The sequence below is a fragment of the Podarcis erhardii genome, assembly GCF_964252035.2.
Source record: "Podarcis erhardii genome assembly, chromosome: 8".
Classification (NCBI taxonomy): domain Eukaryota; kingdom Metazoa; phylum Chordata; class Lepidosauria; order Squamata; family Lacertidae; genus Podarcis; species Podarcis erhardii.
In genome coordinates, this window is record NC_138499.1 from 12,261,416 (window position 1) to 12,283,181 (window position 21,766).

Consider the following 21,766-nt stretch of genomic DNA (forward strand, 5'->3'; position numbering starts at 1 on the left):
CTCAAGCTTGGGTCCCCAGCTGTTGTTGGACTACAACTCCCATCATCCCTACCTAGCAGGAGCAACGGCCAGGGATGATGGGAGTTGTAGTCCAGCAAGTTTGAGAAACACTGGTCTACATCAGTAGGTAGTGGTTCTCCAGGGTTTGAACAGGAGACATTCTCAGTCCTACTTGGAAAAATTGGGTTGCTGCTTGCATTACAGTAACTATGTATTTCTTATGCCAATTACAGAACAAAAATTTGCCTATAGAGAACACCACAGACTGCTTAAGCACCATGGCCAGCGTTTGCCGAGTTATGCTGGAAACCCCGTAAGTACCGAGGCTACTTCAGACATAACTTTTGATCAAAACACCATTTTATTTATTTGACAAACATGGGCATCTCCCTAAGCAAAGCCTCTTTGTTTTTTACTGAGAAGTTTCAAACGCTAAGAAGGAATCATACTCTGATCACGATAAGCCATAGATAGTAAGTCACAAATTCAGAGTTAATTTGCCGAAGGTATAAACAATTTGAGGAAAACCAGAACCTAGAATTAAGGAAAAATAAGATAAGAACCTGGTAGTTCCTTTCTGGTATGTACCCAAGTGCAGGACTGCAATCGTATTGAACTAGTAAGAAACTTTTGTAATATGGCAGATAGAGGAGGGAAGGGGGTGGTGAGCCTCGGTCATTGAAGACCGTGCATTATACAGAGCAAGGAGTTGGGGCCAAGCCTGGTTTCCTGAATTGGACCATGCTATTTTCCTGACTGAACACAGCTGACCCAGATGTTACGGTCTGGTTAGGGTCAGGGAAGGAGCCTGTGACCCACAAGGTGGGCTGTGCAGAGGCGATTCCTTCCGTAAGAGTCTCCCAAGTGCATTTTACTTTCTTCCACAGAAGTGGCTGCTATTGATAGTGCTCCTTGGAGATGACAGATAGGGAGCTCTCTCTCAGAGGTCTCGACACTTCCAGTTTTGTAGCGCCTTTTTCAGATTAAGCTGGACATGTGCCAGATTGCTAGTTCTTGCGGGAACAGTTCTTTTTAATATTTCAACACCGGAATGTATCGGAAGGCATCTGTACGCTTTGGGAAATGGTTTGATCTCATGCATAAATCAGGAAGATATAAGAACCTGGAGCGTACTTTGCCTGCATCTTGAGCCTCTTTTCCAGGGTTGACCCCCAGTGCTTGATCACCCTAACCTGCCACAAATGGTTATTGTGCAGCCAGATATCGCGGGTGGTTTTAGCAAGGCGTGTTGCGCTGTTAGGGAAAGGTAGGAACGAAACCCCAGCACCAGGCTTCAGGATTTGGAGTTGGGAAGGAAGAAACTTTAACGTAAGAGTAAAATAACCTGTTACTTTTGGGGATGGCATTCTGCTGAGACACTTGCTCTTGTTATCTCTCGCTTGGACTACTGCAATGCGCTCTATGTGGGGCTACCTTTGAAGGTGACCCGGAAACTACAACTAATCCAGAATGCGGCAGCTAGACTGGTGACTGGGAGTGGCCGCCGAGACCATATAACACTGGTCCTGAAAAACCTACATTGGCTCCCAGTACGTTTCTGAGCACAATTCAAAGTGTTGTTGCTGACCTTTAAAGCCCTAAACGGCCTTGGCCCAGTATGCCTGAAGCGTCTCCACCCCCATCGTTCTGCACGGACACTGAGGTCCAGTGCCGAGGGCCTTCTGGCGGTTCCCTCGCTGTGAGAAGCAAAGCTACAGGGAACCAGGCAGAGGGCCTTCTTGGTAGTGGCACCCGCCCTGTGGAATGCACTCCCACCAGATGTCAAAGTGAAAAATAACTACCAAACTTTTAGAAAACATCTGAAGGCAGCCCTGTTTAGGGAAGCTTTTAATGTTTAATAGGTTATTGTATTTTAGTGTTTTGCTGGAAATCACCCAGAGTGGCTGGGGAAACCCAAACCCACCCAGATGAGCGGGGTATAAATAATAAATTATTATTATTATTATTATTATTATTATTATTATTATTATTATTATTTAGAATTCAGCTTTGGATAATCAAGTGTTTACTGCCGTGTCTATTTAAAATCCCAGGGAATACAGAAGCAGGTTCACCAACGAGCAAACGGTATCGTTCTGTCTGAGGGTGATGGTGGGCGTCATCATTCTCTATGACCACGTGCATCCAGTAGGCGCGTTTGCTAAAACGTCGAAAATTGATGTAAGTTCTGGGGCTGAGTGAATTACGCTTCCTTGTGGTGGGCCAGCTGGGTGGGGTGGAGGCAAGAAGGAAACACAGAAGATAGTCATTTTTAAAATATGTATTTTTTAGCACATCTGCATGTCAATAAAAATGATGCGGATGATTCAGTGCAAGTTCCCATATTATGCCAGCTAGGCTGCACTTGTGTGAAAATGCTATTTATATGAATCATACACTATCTATGGCTGCCTTGGCTTCCTTCGAGGGCTGTTGTTTTTAAAGTCATTGCTGTCCCACTGATTGAGCTAATCGCATTGACATGAGGGGCTGGATCCTTTCTGAAAAGTGAAATTGCAGGTTGTGTCATGGTTACATCCAATGCCGGTTTGTTGTGAATTAACGTGTGTTTCCTGTCTCCCCAAACCCTTTTGTATTGATTTCCAGATGAAAGGATGCATCAAAGTTCTCAAAGACCAGCCTCCAAACAGTGTAGAAGGCCTTCTAAATGCTCTCAGGTATCTAGCTTTTGAACGTGGAATCACTGTAAGTGCCAACTCTTCTTTCTTGGAAAACAGTGGTTAGCACTGGTAAATAAGGACCACTGGTACAGTGTGAATGCAGGTACAGCATTTTAGAATTTTTCAAATGCCTCCGTACACGGGGATTCAGCCGGAACACCCAGCCCAGAGCTTCCCTCCACTGCACTGCCCCAGGAATGCCCTCTTGTTCCCAAAATAGTCTTTTTTAAGGATCAGACTGTCAGAGACGTACAAGGCCATAGAATCATAGAGTCCAACCCCCTGCAGTGCAGACATATGTGCATGGTTTTTACACACTTTTATTTTTCCTTTTTAGGTACACAACAAAACATTTGAATGATGAGACTACCTCGAAGCAAATTAAATCTATGTTGCAATAACAGTTACCTGGAAATTATGCTCTGCTGTAAACAGTATTCTGCAATGACGGAGATGCACAGATCTTTTTTCCTTTTTTTAAGTGATTGCAACTACTATCTTGTTCAGTCTTGCTTTTGATTTTTCTCCTCTTCTTGTCTTCTCCATTAAAAAAAAAATCACGTTCTTGTTCTTGAGTAAGCTGATAACTTCTTTTCTGTGCCAAAATCATCGAAAATTTTATCAACCCTGGGAGGTGATTTTTTATTTTATTTTATATTTTGCCTTTCAGAATGGCCATTCTGTGGCAGCTAATTCTGCATTGCGTTTTGGATTTCTCTGGACTGGAGAAAGTTCTGTGACTTGAACTAAATATTTTTAAACGTGGTTTTTTTTTCTTCTTTTTTTTTGAAAAAAACTAATATTTAATATTGCTTCTTGTGCATGGCAAAACTGCCTATTTCTGCTATTTAAAAAAGAAAGAAAGAAACTCTCAGTGACTTCATTTTGTATTGCAGCTTTTTTATGTGCAACCATGAGGAAACTTAAGAGCAGATTTGTTTAAATTAACTGTGTTTGTACAAATGGTACCCAACACAAAAAGGTTTTTTTTAAGAAAAAAAAATAAATGAGTAAAACTGTTTGTTTTAAAAAGTTAAGTTTGCATTTTGACTCATTTTTGTAAGGATGTCTGTTGTATGTTTAATAACTAACGTTTAAAAAGAAAAGTGGTGTGTGCGTAGCCAAATTACGTATGCATGTTTGTGTCAAATGATTGGCTGTGGAGACAACAATAAAAAACGGCTTTCATTTTTCTAAGTGTGATTTGTTTTACCAGTGTTGTTGAGAGGCCTGTGGTCAGTAGCTTTTTGCTAGGTTCCTGAGCTTTAAAAATGAACCCCCATGGAACTGGGCCCTCTGCGTGTTTTCTCAGAAATAAGTGTTGATGTAGTGGGTGCTACTTACTCCCAGGTAAGCAGGTAAGCGCTGCTCTGTTCCAGAGAAAGTCAGTCATAACAAAGTCCCCTTGAAACCAAAGCAGCATGTTAGACGTTCCTAATTGCTTTCTATGGAACTTAGTTATGGATAGCTCAGTTGGTTAGAGTGTGGTGCTGATAACACCAACGTTGCAGGTTCGATCCCTGCAAGGTACAGCTGCATATTCCTGCATTTCAAGGGGTTGGACTGGATGATCCTCAGGGTCCTTTCCAACTCGTATGATCCTATGATTACCACCTTTAATAAACCTTTGTGCCTGGGCTTATTTCACTGTATAAATTGCCTCGAGGTTTTCATCCTTGATATGACAATGAGATTTTCTATCCACTTGATTGCAAAGCTTCGAAAAGCTGTTTGCAAACATTTATACCTTGGGTGCTTAGCAAAGGTTGCTTTAGTATGTTGGGGAATCCATCCTTCAGCTCGTCAGCTCCTAAACTCCTATCTGAACACCTTCTCTCTTTTTCTCTCTCTTAAAAAGGTATTTTCTTTCCTAAATTTAGTCTCCTAGAATTTTGCCAGCCTACCATAACGTAAAAGGAAAAGGTGAAGGACCCTTGGGTCAGTTAAGTCCAGTCAAAGTCAAAGGGTTGTGGCGCTTGTCTCACTTTCAGGCCGAGGGAGCTGGCGTTTGTCCACAGACAGCTTTCCAGGTCATGTTGCCAGCATGACCAAACCACTTTTGGTGCAACAGGACATCGTGATGGAAGCCAGAGCGCACGGAAACACTGTTTACCTTTCTGCCCCAGTGGTACCTATTTATCTACTTGCACTGGCATACATTTGAACGGCTAGGTTGGCAGGAGCTGGGACAGAGCAACGGGAGCTCACTCCGTCGTGGGGATTTAAACCGCCGACCTTCCAATCGGCAAGCCCAAAAGGGTCAGTGGTTTAGACCAGGGGTCAGCAAGGTTTATCTTGCCTGGGCCGGATCGGTCCCACGGAGATCCCTCCGTGGGCTGGATTGCGATTTTTGGCACCGCGGAAGCGAGTCCCTGCGCCGCGCTGCACTGGTTTTAGCGCAGCGCATGAGCTGGCAGCTTGGTTCAGGGGGTGGCTCATGGGCTGGTCAAATGACCTCCGCAGGCCGCTTCCGGCCCATGGGCCTTAGGTTGCTGACCCCTGGTTTAGACCACAGCGCCACCCATGTCCCTGTTCAGCCTATCATAGGGAGCCTGTGGACTCCAGCTCCCATCATCCTTGACTGTTGGTCATGCTGGCTGGGGGTGATGGGCAGTGGACGTCAGCAACATCTAGGGAGCCCATGGTTCTCCATCCCTGCCCTAAGTGGCTTGCAAGTTTGCATCTCTATAGTTGGACCATCCCTCTTTGTACAGCAACTGATAGTCTCTGTTATGAGAGGGTGTGTTTCTTCCTGGAGCCATTCTGGGCCTGGCTTCTTGTAACTGGTGCTTTGTAGGCTTGTCCTGGAGTTGAACTCTGTTAAAGTACCCCACGCAAAGAATTGTCTTCCTTCAGACCCATTGTTTCAGCCAAAGATAATTCCCCCATAGTCATGCAGCTCTTTGAAAGGCAATAATCTTTGCAAGACAGAAGGGGCCATCCACTTTTTATTCGGGGCTGTTGCTGAGTCAAGGTTGCTTGCTCCCCGCGTCTCGTGTCTTTGGAGGGAGCAGGGCTCTTAAGCCATTGACAGCTTTTCATTGACTGCAGCTTTGTAGGATGGTTCTAGCGACAACTTTTCGGGCGGCTACATGGATGTGCCATATTCCGGGGCAGTAAACACCTGAATATCGATTGCTGGTGGGCACCCATATCTGAGGGCTGTGGAGGGCAAGGTATGGTGTATCTCTGGCTGAATCGGGGTTAGAGACCGACTGCTGGCTAAGCCAGGAAATTGTTGAGTGGGCCTGAGATGCATTGCATCCTAAGCTGCTTATTCCAGTGGATTGCTTCCTGACACACTAAACTATAACAACACAGCAGATAAAAGCACCAAGAGCAGAGATTAAAATGCCTGGGTAAATACAGTGGTGCCTCGCAAGACGAAATTAATTCGTTCCGTGAGTTTTTTTGTCTTGCGATTTTTTCGTCTTGCGAAGCACGGACTTTGGAAAAGCTTCAAAAATCACCAAAGTCTTCAAAAACCTCAAAAAAAGGCTACCACACCGCGTGCTATGAGTTGCTCCTCGAAGTGAATGCACGGTTTTAAGAAAAAGGAAACAAACTTGCAAGACAAAGGAAACAAACTTGCAAGACGTTTTCGTCTTGCGAAGCAAGCCCATAGGGAAATCCGTCTTGCAAAGCAACTCAAAAAGCGAAAAACTCTTTCGTTTTGTGAGTTTTTTGTCTTTCGAGGCATTCGTCTTGCGAGGTACCACTGTAAAAATATTTTTGTCTGGTTCCGATGGCACGTTTGGCCGGCTTGTGGCAATGACAGGAGTTCGTCATGAAAATAATAGCATGTTGGTGAGCTCAGCCTCCAAGAAGACCTGTGTATGCTTGTCTGGATTTTAATTTGCCGCTCGGCACACAAAGACTTCTACTGCCACCTGGTTTGTCATCCTTTGCACTTGGGATAACTGGCCACCTTCCATATTGCTGCACATGTCGAAGTTATCAGTTCAGGACTGCAAGCAAAACTGCCTGCAAAGCACTGGAAGAAACTCCCGGCCTCTCTTTGGGATATTCTCTCTCCTGAGCAAACGGTTGCTTATCACAGTGTCAAGCCAGCAATGCTGATAGAAGACCCTTTACTCCTTTCTCTGAAAATGCCTACGCAAAATGCCTGTTAGGGCCACACCTTCCTCCCCAGCGTGCCTGTTCTGTGAATTAACCACTCGGCTGAGTTATCTCCTTCAGCCCAGAAGAGTCCTGGGCTGAAGGAAACGAGGCTGACAAGCAGGGCTGTGGCTCGGCAGTAGAGCATCAGCCGTGCATGCGGAAAGCTGCAGGTTCAATCCCCGGCACCTCCTGGTAAGGCGGGGAATTTGTGTTGACTGAAACCTTGGAGAGCTGCTGTCAGTCGCTGTAGATTATACAGATATGGCGTCCAAGGTGGCTTCCAGGTGGTGTGAGGGCTGTTATCGCTGTGCAAAGTATTTGAGCACAAAATGAACCCTGTTGGTTCAAACTTAAGGATCCATACACACTATACATTTGGGGTAACATTGTTGTTTAGTTGTTTAGTCGCGTCCGACTCTTCGTGACCCCATGGACCAGAGCACGCCAGGCACTTCTGTCTTCCACTGCCTCCCACAGTTTGGTCAAACTCATGCTGGTAGCTTCAATAACACTGTCCAACCATCTCATCCTCTGTCGTCCCCTTCTCCTTGTGCCCTTAATCTTTCCCAACATCAGGGTCTTTTCCAGGAAGACTTCTCTTCTCATGAGGTGGCCAAAGTCTTGGAGCCTCAGCTTCAGGATCTGTCCTTCCAGTGAGCACTCAGGGCTGATTTCCTTCAGAATGGATAGGTTTGCTCTTCTTGCAGTCCATTGGACTGTCTTGAGTAACATTGGGTAACATTACGCCACTCTAAACCATCATGGCTTCCCAGGGTAACGGTTTCAACTGGCCGGCTAAACCAGGTAAAGGGTAGCCGCCAAGAGGTCTGAAAACCTGGGTGAGTTAGGGACTTCCTCTGCATGCAGACAGGCCCTGGGGAATTGAGCGGATGAGACCAACAGTGGGTCCAATGACCCAGAAGGCAGTTTCTGCACTTGCTATATTGATTCTCATCCACCTGGAAAGGTAGCCCATCTAGGAGAAAGAAAACTGGTTCTAAACCTCCGATGCCTTGTAGGACATCTTCAGAAGGAGAAAAGGCTAAGGAGTAAACCCTACACAAATCCAGGGTGGGGACCCAAAGATGACTGGATGATGCATGGGAGCATTGTAAAGGGTGCCGAGAGTTGGTAAAGGTAAAGGGACCCCTGACCATTAGGTCCCGTCGTGGCCAACTCTGGGGTTGCAGTGCTCATCTCGCTTTATTGGCCGAGGCGTACAGCTTCCGGGTCATGTGGCCAGCATGACTAAGCTGTTTCTGGCGAACCAGAGCAGTGCACGGAAACGGACGCAGGTGGCGCTGTGGGTTAAACCACAGAGCCTAGGACTTGCCGATCAGAAGGTCGGCGGTTCGAATCCTTGCGACGGGGTGAGCTCCCGTTGCTTGGTCCCTGCTCCTGCCAATCTAGCAGTTCAAAAGCACGTCGAAGTGCAAGTAGATAAATAGGTACCGCTCCAGCAGGAAGGTAAACGGCTGAGAGTTGGTAGGAGACCCCTTATTTCTCTCGCAGAGCTGCAACACACAGAATCCCCTGGGAAGAGTAATTGCTTGCAAAACCACTCTTGTGACAGCAAATACAGTGGTACCCCTGGGTACGTACTTAATTCGTTCCAGAGGTCTGTTCTTAACCTGAAACTGTTCTTAACCTGAAGCACCACTAATGGGGCCTCCCGCTGCTGCCGCGCCGCCGGAGCACAATTTCTGTTCTCATCCTGAAGCAAAGTTCTTAACCTGAGGTACTATTTCTGGGTTAGCGGAGTCTGTTACCTGAAGCGTATGTAACCCGAGGTACCACTGTATTTCATACCAGCTCCCATGCCAACCTGTTTTCGGTCAAGGCCCTTCATGCGAAGAAAATCTAGGTTTGAACCCCCTGCACTGCCGTGAAACTCGGGTGACCTTGGGCAGTTCACAGTCTTTTGGGCTAGCCTTCCTCACAGGGTTGTGTTGAGGATAAAATTGGGAGGGAGAGGAACATGCATGAGCTCCTTGGAGGCAAGGGGAGGTGGGAAATGTAATGACTTGATAGATCTTTAAAAACGAAGGGAAACAATAAGAAGTAGTTACTAACTGAATGAGTAGGTGACACGATGGACACAACAAAATTAGTAGATGGGTTTCCCCCCAAAATAAATAAATGTTTCATCAGTTTTTTCTTTATCCTTTGCACTCACATTCTGTAGCCCCAGCTTTGCCAGGTTTCAATAGCATGGAAACAAACATTTATTCTTCCTGGGGCACATGGTTCCACCTCCCTGGGAGATTTCTTAAAATAAAAATCTACAGGTGTTTGGCTTTCAGAGGGCACTTGCAAGAGGCTGGAATGCCAAATCTGCTGGGAGCCAGCCCTAACTTTTATAGGCTCCTCCTCTCCGTGACTAATTCCACCTTCCTGTGATGCGATCAGCTTGCTGAAAGGGATTTTTGAGCTCCTATTGGGTTTTAAATTCTATACTGCTTAGGGCAGAATTCACACGACCTTGGAAGAGGAATAAGAGCCGGGGATGGAGATGGTGGGAATAAGATGCAAGCTGAGACCCAGGTGCACAAGAGGAGATGCAAAGAGTGTTACGGAGAGTGTGTCGGTATTTTAGGGGTGCTGCATCAATAATGCAGGGCGCAGTCTTAGAGATGAGCACCTAGGACCCTTTGCAATGCTGCAGGAATTTCTGGCTCCCGACTTTAGGGTCATATACAGCAAGCAATAGGTGAATACAGTGGTACCTCGGGTTAAGTACTTAATTTGTTCTGGAGGTCCGTTCTTAACCTGAAACTGTTCTTAATCTGAAGCACCACTTTAGCTAATGGGGCCTCCTGCTGCCGCTGCTGCACAATTTCTGTTCTCATCCTCAAGCAAAGTTCTTAACCCGAGGTACTATTTCTGGGTTAGCGGAGTCTGTAACCTGAAGCGTATGTAACCTGAAGCGTATGCAACCTGAAGCGTATGTAACCCGAGGTACCACTGTACGTCCAATTCAGTTTATCATTTTTCTAATACTGGCTCATGACACTAGATGGCGAACATGTGCCGGTTTGGGGCTGCATTCCGACAGAACTTCGTTCTGTTTTCCTGATGTTTATTTGCCTGATAAATTCCCATGTTTTAGGTGATCTTTCACGCAGCCTAAAAAGACACTTTCTGGAAGAGCACAGTTCAGCTTCAGAGCTGATTGCTGAAAGAGGTGCTGGGCTTCCTTTTGCTTAAGGTCTTCTTCCTGAAGTTGGACAGTGATTTGTTGGGAATGCTGGGCTGGTAGGTCTTCTGCACTGAGTGGGTTGGTGGTGAGGGTGGTGGGTTTGAATGGGACTGAGTGCCCCAGAACTCTATTATTCTAAAGATGGACCATCCACATTAAATAAAGACAGTGATTGCAAGTTTACTGTGCATTGTGCATTCTGAGTGGCTGAAATCTTCATACTCGGTCCAAGTTTGCAGCCAAGGAAAACTTGTCTCAATCACACTGAGACTTATCTAGTCCAAGGCAGGAATCTCAGCTAAAGCATCCATGACAGATTGGCACCCAACCTCTGCTTAAAAACCTCCAAGGAAGGAGAGTCCACAACCTGCTGAGGGAGATCGTTCCCCTGTCAAACAGCTCTTACTGCCAGAAAGTTCTTGCTGCTGTTTAGTCAGAATCTCCTTTTGTGTAACTTGGTTCAAGTCCTATCCTCCGGAGCAGGAGAAAACAAGCATGCCCCATCTTCCATGTGCCAGCTCTTGAGATACTTGAAGATGGCTCGGCCCATGATTAAAGAATGGCTGGTTAATATTTGGAAAGCTGCAGAAATGCATACAGTTACAGAACCAGTTTCGATTGCTCCCACTGATTGCACGTATGAAAAACAGATAATAAGGGTGCTGACAAATATACAGTGGACGCTCGGGTTGCAAACGTGATCGATGCAGGATGCACGTTTGCAACCCGCAGTGGCACATATGCGCACGCGCGGGTTGCGAACCAGTGCTTCTGCACATGTGCAAAGTGCGATTTAGTGCTTCTATGCATGCGCGACCACCAAAACTTGGAAGTAACCCGTTCCAGTACTTCTGGGTTTCAGCTGTCTGTAACCCAAAAAAACCGCAACTTGAAGCATCTAACCCGAGGTACGACTGTAATTGCTTCTCTGCGTGGTAAGGCTATGAGAATTGCAATGATTATTGATTGTGAACACTCACCATTTACCGTATTTTTCGTCCCATAGGATGCTCCGTCCCATAGGATGTACCTACTTTTTTTTGGGGGGGGGAATAAAGGAAATTTTCCCCCTTTATTTTCCCCCCAAAACCAGGTCGGGGAACAGTGGGATGGCGGCGCTGCGCCTCCCCGCTGTCCCCCGAGCTTGTGGGGCTGGCCGATGTCTGTCCGGCGCGCGGGGCGCTCTGCCTCAGGGCGCCCCGCGCGCCGGGCGGCAGGTTGCTATCCGCAGCGTGGGGAGCCCTGCGGGGAACTCCTGCAGGGCTCCCCACGCTGCGGATGTCTGCCCGGCGCGCGGGGCGCTCTGCTTCAGGGCGCCCCGCCCGCCAGGCGACAGGCTGTGGACACCTGCGCGAAGCACGGGGCGTCCTCCAAAGGGCGCCCCTTGCTCTGCGCTGCAGGCTGCCGCCCGCAAGCCTTGCACGCCCGGGGGGAGTTCCCCCGGGCACGCAAGGCTTGCGGATAGCTTCCTGGAGCCTGGAGAGCGAGAGGTGTCGGTGCGCACCGACGCCTCTCGCTCTCCAGGCTTCAGCGAAAGCCTGCATTCACCCCATAGGATGCACACACATTTCCCCTTCATTTTTGGAGGGGAAAAAGTGCATCCTATAGGGCGAAAAATACGGTATTTACCGTATTGACACCAGGGTGGCTCTTTCAGTGTATTATTTCCAGGGTTTCCCAAGGCCTATTCTGACACCTCTGATCACTGCACCATGCTGACTCACATACATGTGCAAAATTGTTTTATTTGACTTGCTTTCGACTAGCATTTACTCAGTGCAAACTTACTGAAACTCATGGTCCTAAGTCAGCGGTTCTCAAACTTTTTTCTCTGAGCCACAACAAATTTTTCACCAATACGAAATACAGAGGAAAACATGGGCTGTTGGGGGGGGGGTTCTTCCCTCCCCAAGTCAATTTGGATGGGCAGGGGGGTTATGAGCAGGGAGGAAAGTGGGGGACAAGCAAAAATCCTTTGTGGGCTTCTGCTAGCAGGACCTGTTAGCTGAATCCTGCCCTATATGTTTGAAATTGCTTCGAAAGTTTCATACAAGGTAATTGCTAAATTCATATTTATAGTAATCAATACACATAGTGAAAATCAGTATTAATATCCATTGATTTTTATTATTATTTTTTAAGTATGGTGGTACCTCGGGTTAAGAACTTATTTCATTCTGGAGTTCTGTTCTTAACCTGAAATTGTTCTTAACCTGAGGTACCACTTTTGCTAATGGGGCCTCCTGCCGCCACCGTGCGATTTCTGTTCTCATCCTGAAGCAAAGTTCTTAACCTGAGGTACTATTTCTGGGTTAGCGGAGTCTGTAACCAGAAGCGTCTGTAACCCGAGGTACCACTGTACAGTAGAACCTTGGTTCTCAAACGTCTCTGTTGATGAACATTTCGGAACCCAAATGCCGAAAACCCGGAAGTAAATGCTTTTTTTTTTTTTGAACACGCCTCAGAAGTCAAATGGCTTCCACTGTGTTTTTCAATTTTCTCTATTGAATTTGCTGACTGCCCATTGTGCCTCAGTTTTCGAACGTTTCGGAAGTTGAATGGTCTTTCAGAACAGACTACGTTTGAAAACCGAGGTTCTACTGTATACAGAATGTTAAAGGTAAAGGACCTAACCATTAGGTCCAGTCGCGGACGACTCTTGGGTTGCGGCGCTCATCTCGCTTTATTGGCCGAGGGAGCCGGCATACAGCTTCTGGGTCATGTGGCCAGCATGACTAAGCCACTTCTGGTGAACCAGAGCAGCGCATGGAAACGCCGTTTACCTTCCCGCCGGAGCGGTACCTACCTATTGATCCACTTGCACTTTGACGTGCTTTCGAACTGCTATGTTGGCAGGAGCAGGGACCGAGCAATGGGAGCTCACCACATCGCAGGGATTCGAACCGCCAACCTTCTGATCGGCAAGCCCTAGGCTCTGGTTTAACCCACAGCGCCACGGACTTACTATCTGATGTTTTGAAATTATGATAAATATACTTTGTTTTGCTTTGGGGTTGTTTAAAGAAGGTCATTGCTAAAGGTCACTGTTGAAACATCTCCATCATTCATGGAGGAGTGGACTATTGATGGTTAATAGCCATGTTGGCTGTACTCTGACCGCACAGCTAGAGGCAGCCATGGTTTCTTATGTTCTTAACTCTTCTGCTTTGCCGATGGTGGGATCTGCCTCCATCCCACACATTCCATCAGCCAGAGCGGACATGATTTCCCCGAGAAGGTGGTGAGGCGGTAGATGGCAGCAGAGGCCCATGAATCTGGGTGGCCTGGAAGAGCTAAGCTGATCTCATCCTCTTGCCTTTCTGGGACAAGCTACACATTGGGAACAGCTCCAGGCTCCGAGCAAAGCAGCTGCTGTTGCCTGATGAGGCCTCAGGGGAGGTTAAGTTTAAGGAAGCTCTGTGCATTTGTGTGTGTGAAAGTAGTGGCTGCAGTGACTCCGACTTTGCTTCTCAGGGAATCATATGGCGGGATATTAGAATCGAGGAGGGGAGCAGACAGACTGCATCGCCAGCAGGTGTGCACCTAGTCTGTAACTTTTAAAAATAAAATCCAATCGAATATCACAAACACAATGCCAAGAGGAGGTTAATTTTGCAGCCTGTGTACATTATGCAATCAAGGAAAAACTGCATGCATTTGATCATTTATTCCATGGAGAGCAATAAAGAGATAGTGAACAGGAAATCTTGGTTACATGCTTTCCCTACAATCTTACTTAGACTGAAGCATGTTTAAGTTCAGTAAAATCAATCAGCTCGCTCTGAATTGAACTAATAATAATAATAATAATAATAATAATAATAATAATAATAATTTATTATTTATACCCCACCCATCTGGCTGGGTTTCCCCAGCCACTCTGGGTGGCTTCCAACAAAACACTAAAATACAATAACCTATTAAACATTAAAAGCTTCCCTAAACTCATCAGAGGCATGAGATCTAGGAAACTTTCTTTCTTAACAACAAACAAACAAACAAACAAACAAACAAACAAACAACTATAAATGTGCAATTTTAAGAATGCTGAAACTTTCTTTAAAACAACAACCATAAACGTGCAATTTTAAGAATGCTGAATTCTGCAACTCCTATCATATTCCATCAGCCAGATATGTGGACCTGATCGATGATCACCGCTGAAGTTTTAACTTTAGATTGCACACTGGGTTGTATGGATTCTGCACGCTCAGAATTACACTTGGGCAAATGTTCTCCCCCACCCCCAGCCACCTTCACAGAAATATATGTATTTTCCAGCCAAAAGGACTAGAAACTTATTTACTAGCCCCAATGGCTGCAAATGTGCTCTTGAAGAAAATACGCATGGGTAAATTCTTGGGGGAAAGACTTGTTAATAGATGCATCTGCTCTTCGGTTCTGAATCAGCTGCAGCTGCTTAATAAATTGATTTGAAGGTTTATAGCAGAAACCTCCATGCACATTCAAGGAGGGGAACCAGAACTCAGTCAGTGGCAGAGCACCAGAAAGCTTGTTTTCTGCTGCTCTGGAGGGTAGGTCCCCAACCAATGGATTACAAATTACAAAATAAAAATAAAAATGGAGATTCCAACTTAACATTAGGAATAACTTTCTGCCAGCAAGAGCTATTTGACAGTGGAATAGCTTGTTTCAGAAGGTGGTGGAGGTATATAGACAGAGGTTGGACGGTCATTTGGGATGCTTTAGCTGTGATTCCCGCATTGCAGGACATTGGACTAGATGAGTCTTTGGGTCTCTTCCAACTTTACAACTCCATGATTCTCTGAGCTGACTGGGCACATTTTTTTAATGTCAGCAGTAGTGACGCACATCTTAAAACTGGCCAACAGGTCTAAAAATAAGTCAACTGAACTTTATTCACCCTCTTTTCTTGGAAAGCATACTTTCTGCATTTCTTTTTACACCTTTTAAAAATCTCCCTCTCCCTCCCTCCCTCCCTCCCTCTCTCTCTCTCTCTCTCTCTCTCTCATATCTCTATGTATCTCTATCTATCTATCATCTATCTATCTATCTATCATCTATCTATCTATCTATCTATCTATCTATCTATCTATCTATCATCTATCTATCTATCTATCATCATCTATCTATCTATTATCTATCATCTATCTATCTATCTATCTATATCTATCTATCTATCTATCTATCTATCTATCTATCTATCTATCATCTATCTATTTATCTATCTATCTATCTATCTATCTATCTATCTATCTATCTATCTATCTATCATCTATCTATCTATCTATCTATCTATCTGTCTGTCTGTCTGTCTATCTGTCTATCTATCTAGCTATCTAATCTGTTTTTGTTTAGTCGTTTAGTTGTGTCCGACTCTTCGTGGCCCCGTGGACCAGAGCACACCAGGCACTCCTGTCTTCCACTGCTTCCCGCAGTTTGGTCAAACTCATGCTGGTAGCTTCGAGAACACCGTCCAACCATCTCGTCCTCTGTCGTCCCCTTCTCCTTGTGCCCTCAATCTTTCCCAACATCAGGGTCTTTTCTATCTCGATCTGAAAACGGAAGTCAGGAGAGATGACACACAACATTTGCCTTCCACAAAGATGGGCCAAACACCATGTGGGTCACACACTTGAAGCAGAACTCTGGAGTTCCAAAACTGTCTCGTCAACATAAAGCCAGATCTCTCTGTGCGCATCAGCCGACACGTGCATCTTTCAGATGACGGTAACAATTAGGATTGCAATGTTCAGATAAATAATCTTTGAGTTTAATCAAGCTTAAAATATTTTGAGCCAAGGAGGGAGGTGCTTCTGATGAACTGGAAATCAGGTTTGCGATTTGTAATAATAATAAAAAAGCAATTTTAGTATTTGTTTATTTAATATATATTTCAGTAACAACAAGGCAGCTAGCATTAAGCACACAAACACACACAATAATAATGGTGTAGTGGGTAGAGTGTTGCACTAGGGCAGTATTTCCCAAAACTGGATCTCCAGCTGTTTGCAGACTGTAATTCCCATCATCCCTGACCACTGGTCCTGCCAGCCAGGGAAGATGTGAATTGTAGTCCAAAAACAGCCGGAGGCCCAAGTTTGAGAAACACTGCACTAGGACCCAATGGCAGGATGGGCAGCTGAATCCAAGCTCTCGTTCCGGCTTTTCAAACTCTGTTCAGGCCACATCCGCTCCCTGCGATGAACCACAGCCCTTGCACTGCACCCTCATTGAGTGTTTTAGCTGAGTCCTTGAACTCTGATCCTGGATGCAGGGCAGAGAGGGGGTGTCTCAAAGTGTGTAGAAAATAGCCAAGTAGCAACCTCCCTTGTAGATATTGGAAATGTTAAAATATTGTACATGCAGGAATTGGCAAGTGGATAGCTGGTGGTTAAGGATAATACATGGAAAGCAACGAAGAATTATTGTAATATGAGTTTAATTGCAAGGAATGGAATGTGAATTAGAAAGACAGTCGTACCTTAGATCTCGAATGCCCTGGAATTCAGACGTTTTGGCTCCTGAACGCCGCAAACCCGGAAGTGATTGTTCCGGTTTGCGAACGTTCTTTTGGAACCCAAACATCCGATGGAGCTTCTCTGGCTTCTGATAAGCTGCAGGAGCTTCCTGCAGCCAATCGGAAGCCGTGCCTTGGTTTTCAAGCATTTTGGGTGTTGAACGAACTTCTGGAATGGATTGCGTTCAACTTCCAAGGTACGACTGTAGCTGGGAAAACAATGCAGCAACGAGAGGAAACTATGGACACATGGAGGGCACAGGGTGGGAAGCCAATTTTTGGAAAAGATTGCATTAAATTTGCTTTAATTTGTGGTTGATCTGTTAAAATTTGGAAAATCAACGAAAATGATTTGGGCAAAGAGAGAAAGAAAGGAAAAAACAACAACAACAGCCAAGTAGTCAAAGGCAAATTTTACATTTCTTGCTCTGCCTGCTTTTGCCACCTACCACAGTGGCCTCCTGGGTGAACATGGTTTGGTTATCCTTGCGCTAGGGTTTCCGTAAGCAGGTTTAGCAGTGATACCGTCCCGGGTGCAAAAGGAGCGAGCGGCTGTTTCAACGGACTGGGTGAAAGGTGAAGGAGCAAGTGTGTGTTATTGGCAATGAAGCCCATAAGGAGGAAAGAGGAAAGAGAGAGAGACATAAATTCTCCTGTCAGAGTTGCATCCTCCTGTGGCTTGGTCGTTGGTCACTTCCAAAACAATGTGTTCATTATATAATGCCTTAATGTGGAAACTGGGCGGAAAGAGGGGCTTCCTATTACATAACTGCTGGTGTGCGCCTGACAGATCTCTGGATCCTGGGAGGAACAGAAAGTGCTGCAGCAACTCTTGCGGCCACAGCCAACGCTTCTCAGTAAACTCAGGGTGGGTATTTATTTCATCATTACACAACCCCAATAAACTGGCACCCTGCGAAGGAGGACACAGGCAGCCCAGCCCGAATAAGGAAGGCCAAGGCCATTGCCACTTCGTTTCACTTTCCTGGGTGCTCTCTCTTTCCCTGTCCTTGCGTTGACTTTTGTGACCCGTTTGTGACCTCTTTGTGACCCAGGCCAGTGACCCAGCTACATCCCTTGCAACTGTCTGGTTTTAAGTGATATGTAAAGGTAAAGGTAAAGGGACCCCTGACCGTTAGGTCCAGTCATGGTCGACTCTGGGGTGCTCATCTCACTTTACTGGCCTCAGGAGCTGGTGTACAGCTTCTGGGTCATGTGGTCAGCATGACGAAGCCGCTTCTGGCGAACCAGAGCAGCGCACGGAAATGCCATTTACCTTCCCGCCGGAGCGGTACCTATTTATCTACTTGCACTTTGATGTGCTTTCGAACTGCTAGGTTGGCAGGAGCAGGGACCCAGCAACGGGGGCTCACCCCATTGCGGGGATTTGAACCACCGACCTTCTGATCGACAAGCCCTAGGCTCAGTGATTTAAGCCACAGTGCCACAAAAGCCAAGATTGGCTTTTGTTTGGATCCCAGAATGTCCCTTTAGGACTGCCCCTGCTGACAAGCACCAAATGGCCTTCTGGGATCGCTTTTGCGATCATCAATGGTTTGCGTCAAAGTCATGTTGAGAGTTGCGGAAGCCGTGGTAGTGGCAGAAGAGGCAGAGGCCACGGAGGAGGATGCAGAGGGCGAAGGAGCAAGGGGGAAAGCAAGGGAGAGAGTGAGCAGGCAGATGAGAGGGTCTGGTGGGTCAACCCTAACCCTGAGGATCCAGCACAGGTGAGGACCCTTCAGGCTCATGCCCCAGCCCCGGCTCAGCTGGTTCTGGAGGTGGGGAATCCTGTGCAGGCTGGGATCCCTCAGGTTCAGCATCCGAGTCCGAATCCCAGGCCATCACAGGATGTGAGCAGGCCTCTCTGCTTCTTTCCCTTCTCCTCTGGCTCTGTGGACCAGCATTGTGTCCTTCTCTCTGCTGGTTTAAAGAGCAGAAGGCTGTTTTCTTAGGTTCCCACCCAAAGCATTCGTGGAATGCCAAATATCACAATGAAATAGAGATGCTAGAAGCCGTGGAACCCAAACTGGCAGAAACAAGCACATCTTTGGTATCTAAGCCCCATGTCACACACACACACACACACACACACACGGATTTGCACATTCTCCCACAGTCCCAAGACAAAAAATGGACTTTGGGCAGCCCACAAGGGCTACGTCTCGCTGTATCGGGTTCATAGTTGCCAGCTGGACAACTGTAAAGGCAGATATGCTTATTGTCTTATTGAGAACGGCAAGCCTTTTCAACCTTTTGTGCTTTCTTTTATATATGGTAGGCAAATGTTCGGGGTCATGTTTCTGTGGTAGTGGATTTGATGAAGGAAATCTTGCATGGTAGATTACCAGCGTTCTGCACTCTGCATGGGAATGTTCCTAACAATTGTTCCTATGAGAGCTCAGTTGGTTAGAGTATGGTGCTGATAATGCCAAGGTTGCAGGTTTGATCCCTGAATGGGGCAGCTGCATATTCCTGCCTTGCAGGGGGGGGTAGACTAGATGATCCTCAGGGTCCCTTCCAACTCTGCAATTCTATGATTCTATGAAAGGGGAGAGCAGAGAGAGAGAGAGAGGCATTTGGTCAAGGAGGCTTCCACTTGTCCCCTAGTCCACTTGGCAGAGACGATTCCACCACAAAGTAATGTGTGGCAGTAATAATAATATTATTATAATAATTTATTTCTTATACCCCACCCATCAGACTGGGATGCCCCAGCTACTCTGGGCAGCTTCCAACAAAATACAGAGGAAGGGGGAAAACATGCCAAACATGTAAAGCTTCCCAAAACAGGGCTGTCTTTAGAAAAGACATACAGTTGTTTAACTCGTTGACATCTGATGGGAAGGCAAGTAGTTCAATTGCAAAATTCTCTGCACCAGGTGTTGGGAGTCCAGCAGCAAGGGATCATTCAGTTTGCATCTTAAGGGTTAATTCTGTTCTCAGCTAGCCAAGAGGGGAGCAGGTGGAGGTGTTGCTTAGCAACCAGACAGAGTGGTGTGTTCTTTGCCGAGGTATCGCATGCTCTGATTGGCTGTGTTGTTCTGCGGGAGTTTTTCCTCTGTATGTTTGGTTGAATGTCTCCCTGCTATGTTATGCCTGGACTAAGAATGACAAAACCTCTTTGTTCATTTCTCCTCAAATTATGTTCTGTTGTTGTTCTTTTCCCACAGTAAAGTGTTATCAGGACTTATTTTCTCTCTGGAAACAGCAAAGACACTTAAGTAACACAGGCAAGTGCCATGAAGGGCCAAACCAGACACTGTACATCCCATGATGCTGTGCTAAACTGATGGACAGATATGCTGCGCTATTTCAGTGTTTCTTCATTATATAGCACTACAAAGCCCATGATCCTGTGTGAGTTTGAGATGGACAACAAAAGACATGTAAGAGAATGAATGTGGCAGTTTCTGATGTGTGTTCCAGAGGAACCCCATGCTTCGGTCCCAGAAACTTGTGACAGATTTATTTGGGGCAACGTGGAACATTGCCTTATTTCTGCTACGACCTAGAAAAAGTAGGAACACAACATCTTTTTGAATTTAACAAGCTCTCCATGAATTCCATCTGTGATTATTCAATCAATGTATGTGTGGGTAGCAAAATGTATTTTATTACCGCAACGATTGTTTGCGTTCTTTGGAAGATGCACAAACCAGAAACGTTTTGTCTCCCCCATGTGATGAATCCACATTCAGTCATCGAGCAAAATCTCTCCAAGCCGGCTTGAGGATGTTTAATTCATTAGATGATATAATGCAACATCGTGAAAGAATCAAAAATCTTTTTTCCTGGAATGTTGGGTGATTAGGGGGGAAAGAAATCTCTTTGCGTTCAGAAACCATTTTAAAGACAAGCACGGGGAAACTGGGGGACCCCCTGCCAAATGTTGATGGACTACAACTCCCATCGTCCCTGGCCATTGGCCATGCTGGCGGGAGCTGATGGGAGCTGGAGTCTTACCAACATCTGACTGGCCTCCCTGCTGCTCCAGATTCACCTCACAAAAGTCTTATGCAAACACTCAAATTTGCAGAACAGCCCTAAATGCACTTCAGCTGTGATGTCATAGCTCAAATATTCAGGGCCAAGGCCCCATCGGACCAATGGTCTCTGATCTACTGACAATACTGGGTTATTTAATTATTGAATTTATATCCCACCTGTCTTCCAAGGAGTACAATTTTCCTCCCCACCCCATTTTATCCTCACAACAACCTTGCAAGGCAGGCAAGGTGAGAGGCAGGGACGGGCCCAAGGTCACCCACTGAACTTAAGGGCCGGAGTGGGGTTTTGAACCCAGGCCTGCCAGGTCCTGGCCCAACTTTCTAACCACTACACCACACAGGCTCTCTCCAAATTCCCTGTTGTGGAATTTCTAAGACTGGCTCCCTCTTGGTTCTTCTTGTACTGGCAGGCTAAGACCTTGGGAAACTATTGGAAATCAGCGACCCTTACCTCCAATTAAACATTTATAGGATTGGGTTATTGGATTGTGGCTTGTTGTTCTTGTTCTTATTAAAGCCGGAGAGCTGGACAATAAAGAAGGCTGATCGCCAAAAAAACTGATGCTTTTGAATTCTGGTGCTGGAGGAGACTCTTGAGAGTCCCATGGACTGTAAGAAGATCAAACCTCTCCATTCTGAAGAAAATCAGCCCTGAGTGCTCACTGGAAGGACAGATCCTGAAGCTGAGGCTCCAGTACTTTAGCCACCGCATGAGAAGACTCCCTGGGAAAGACCCTGATGTTGGGAAAGATGGAGGGCACAAGGAGAAGGGGACGACAGAGGACGAGATGGTTGGACAGTGTTCTTGAAGCTACCAGCATGAGTTTGACCAAACTGCGGGAGGCAGTGGAAGACAGGAGTGCCTGGCGTGCTCTGGTCCATGTGGTCACAAAGAGTCGGACATGACTGAATGACTAAACAAAACAAAACAAAAAAACCTTAAACAGCTTGGGGCCGCAATACCTGAAGGATCACCTCTCTCCATATGACCCTGAGATCATCTTCCAAGGCCCATCTTAGTGTCCCTCTTCCCCCAGAGGTCTGGAGGGTGGCAACATGAGAAAGGGCCTTTTCTGCAGTGACTCCCTGTTTGTGGAATGCTCTCCCCAGGAAGGTTCACCTGGCTCCTTCATTGCATATCTCTAGACTCCAGGCGAAAACATCTCTCTTCAACCAGGCCTTGGGTAGATCAACATCCGATGCCCCTTTAAATGATCTAAGGGGCTGGGTTGGTTCATATGGAGAGAGGCATTCC

The 21,766-nt window shown here is 46.2% G+C and overlaps 1 protein-coding gene and 1 long non-coding RNA gene across 4 annotated transcripts in view; both read left to right on the plus strand.

Moving 5' to 3' along the window:
* Positions 1-3,873, plus strand: part of CYRIB (CYFIP related Rac1 interactor B) — a 66,724-nt gene extending 62,851 nt beyond the window's left edge. For all 3 annotated transcript variants that reach the window (XM_081874647.1, XM_081874646.1, XM_081874648.1), the window contains exons 10-13: positions 234-313; positions 2,055-2,181; positions 2,608-2,678; positions 3,019-3,873. In XM_081874647.1, coding sequence (XP_081730773.1) covers positions 234-313; positions 2,055-2,181; positions 2,608-2,678; positions 3,019-3,082 — 342 coding nt within the window. In that variant the 3' untranslated portion in view covers positions 3,083-3,873. The remainder of the gene's footprint in view (positions 1-233; positions 314-2,054; positions 2,182-2,607; positions 2,679-3,018) is intronic.
* The window catches only part of LOC309349159, a 174,445-nt gene that overhangs the window by 42,992 nt on the left and 109,687 nt on the right, over positions 1-21,766 (plus strand). The gene's annotated exons all lie outside the window — the stretch shown is intronic.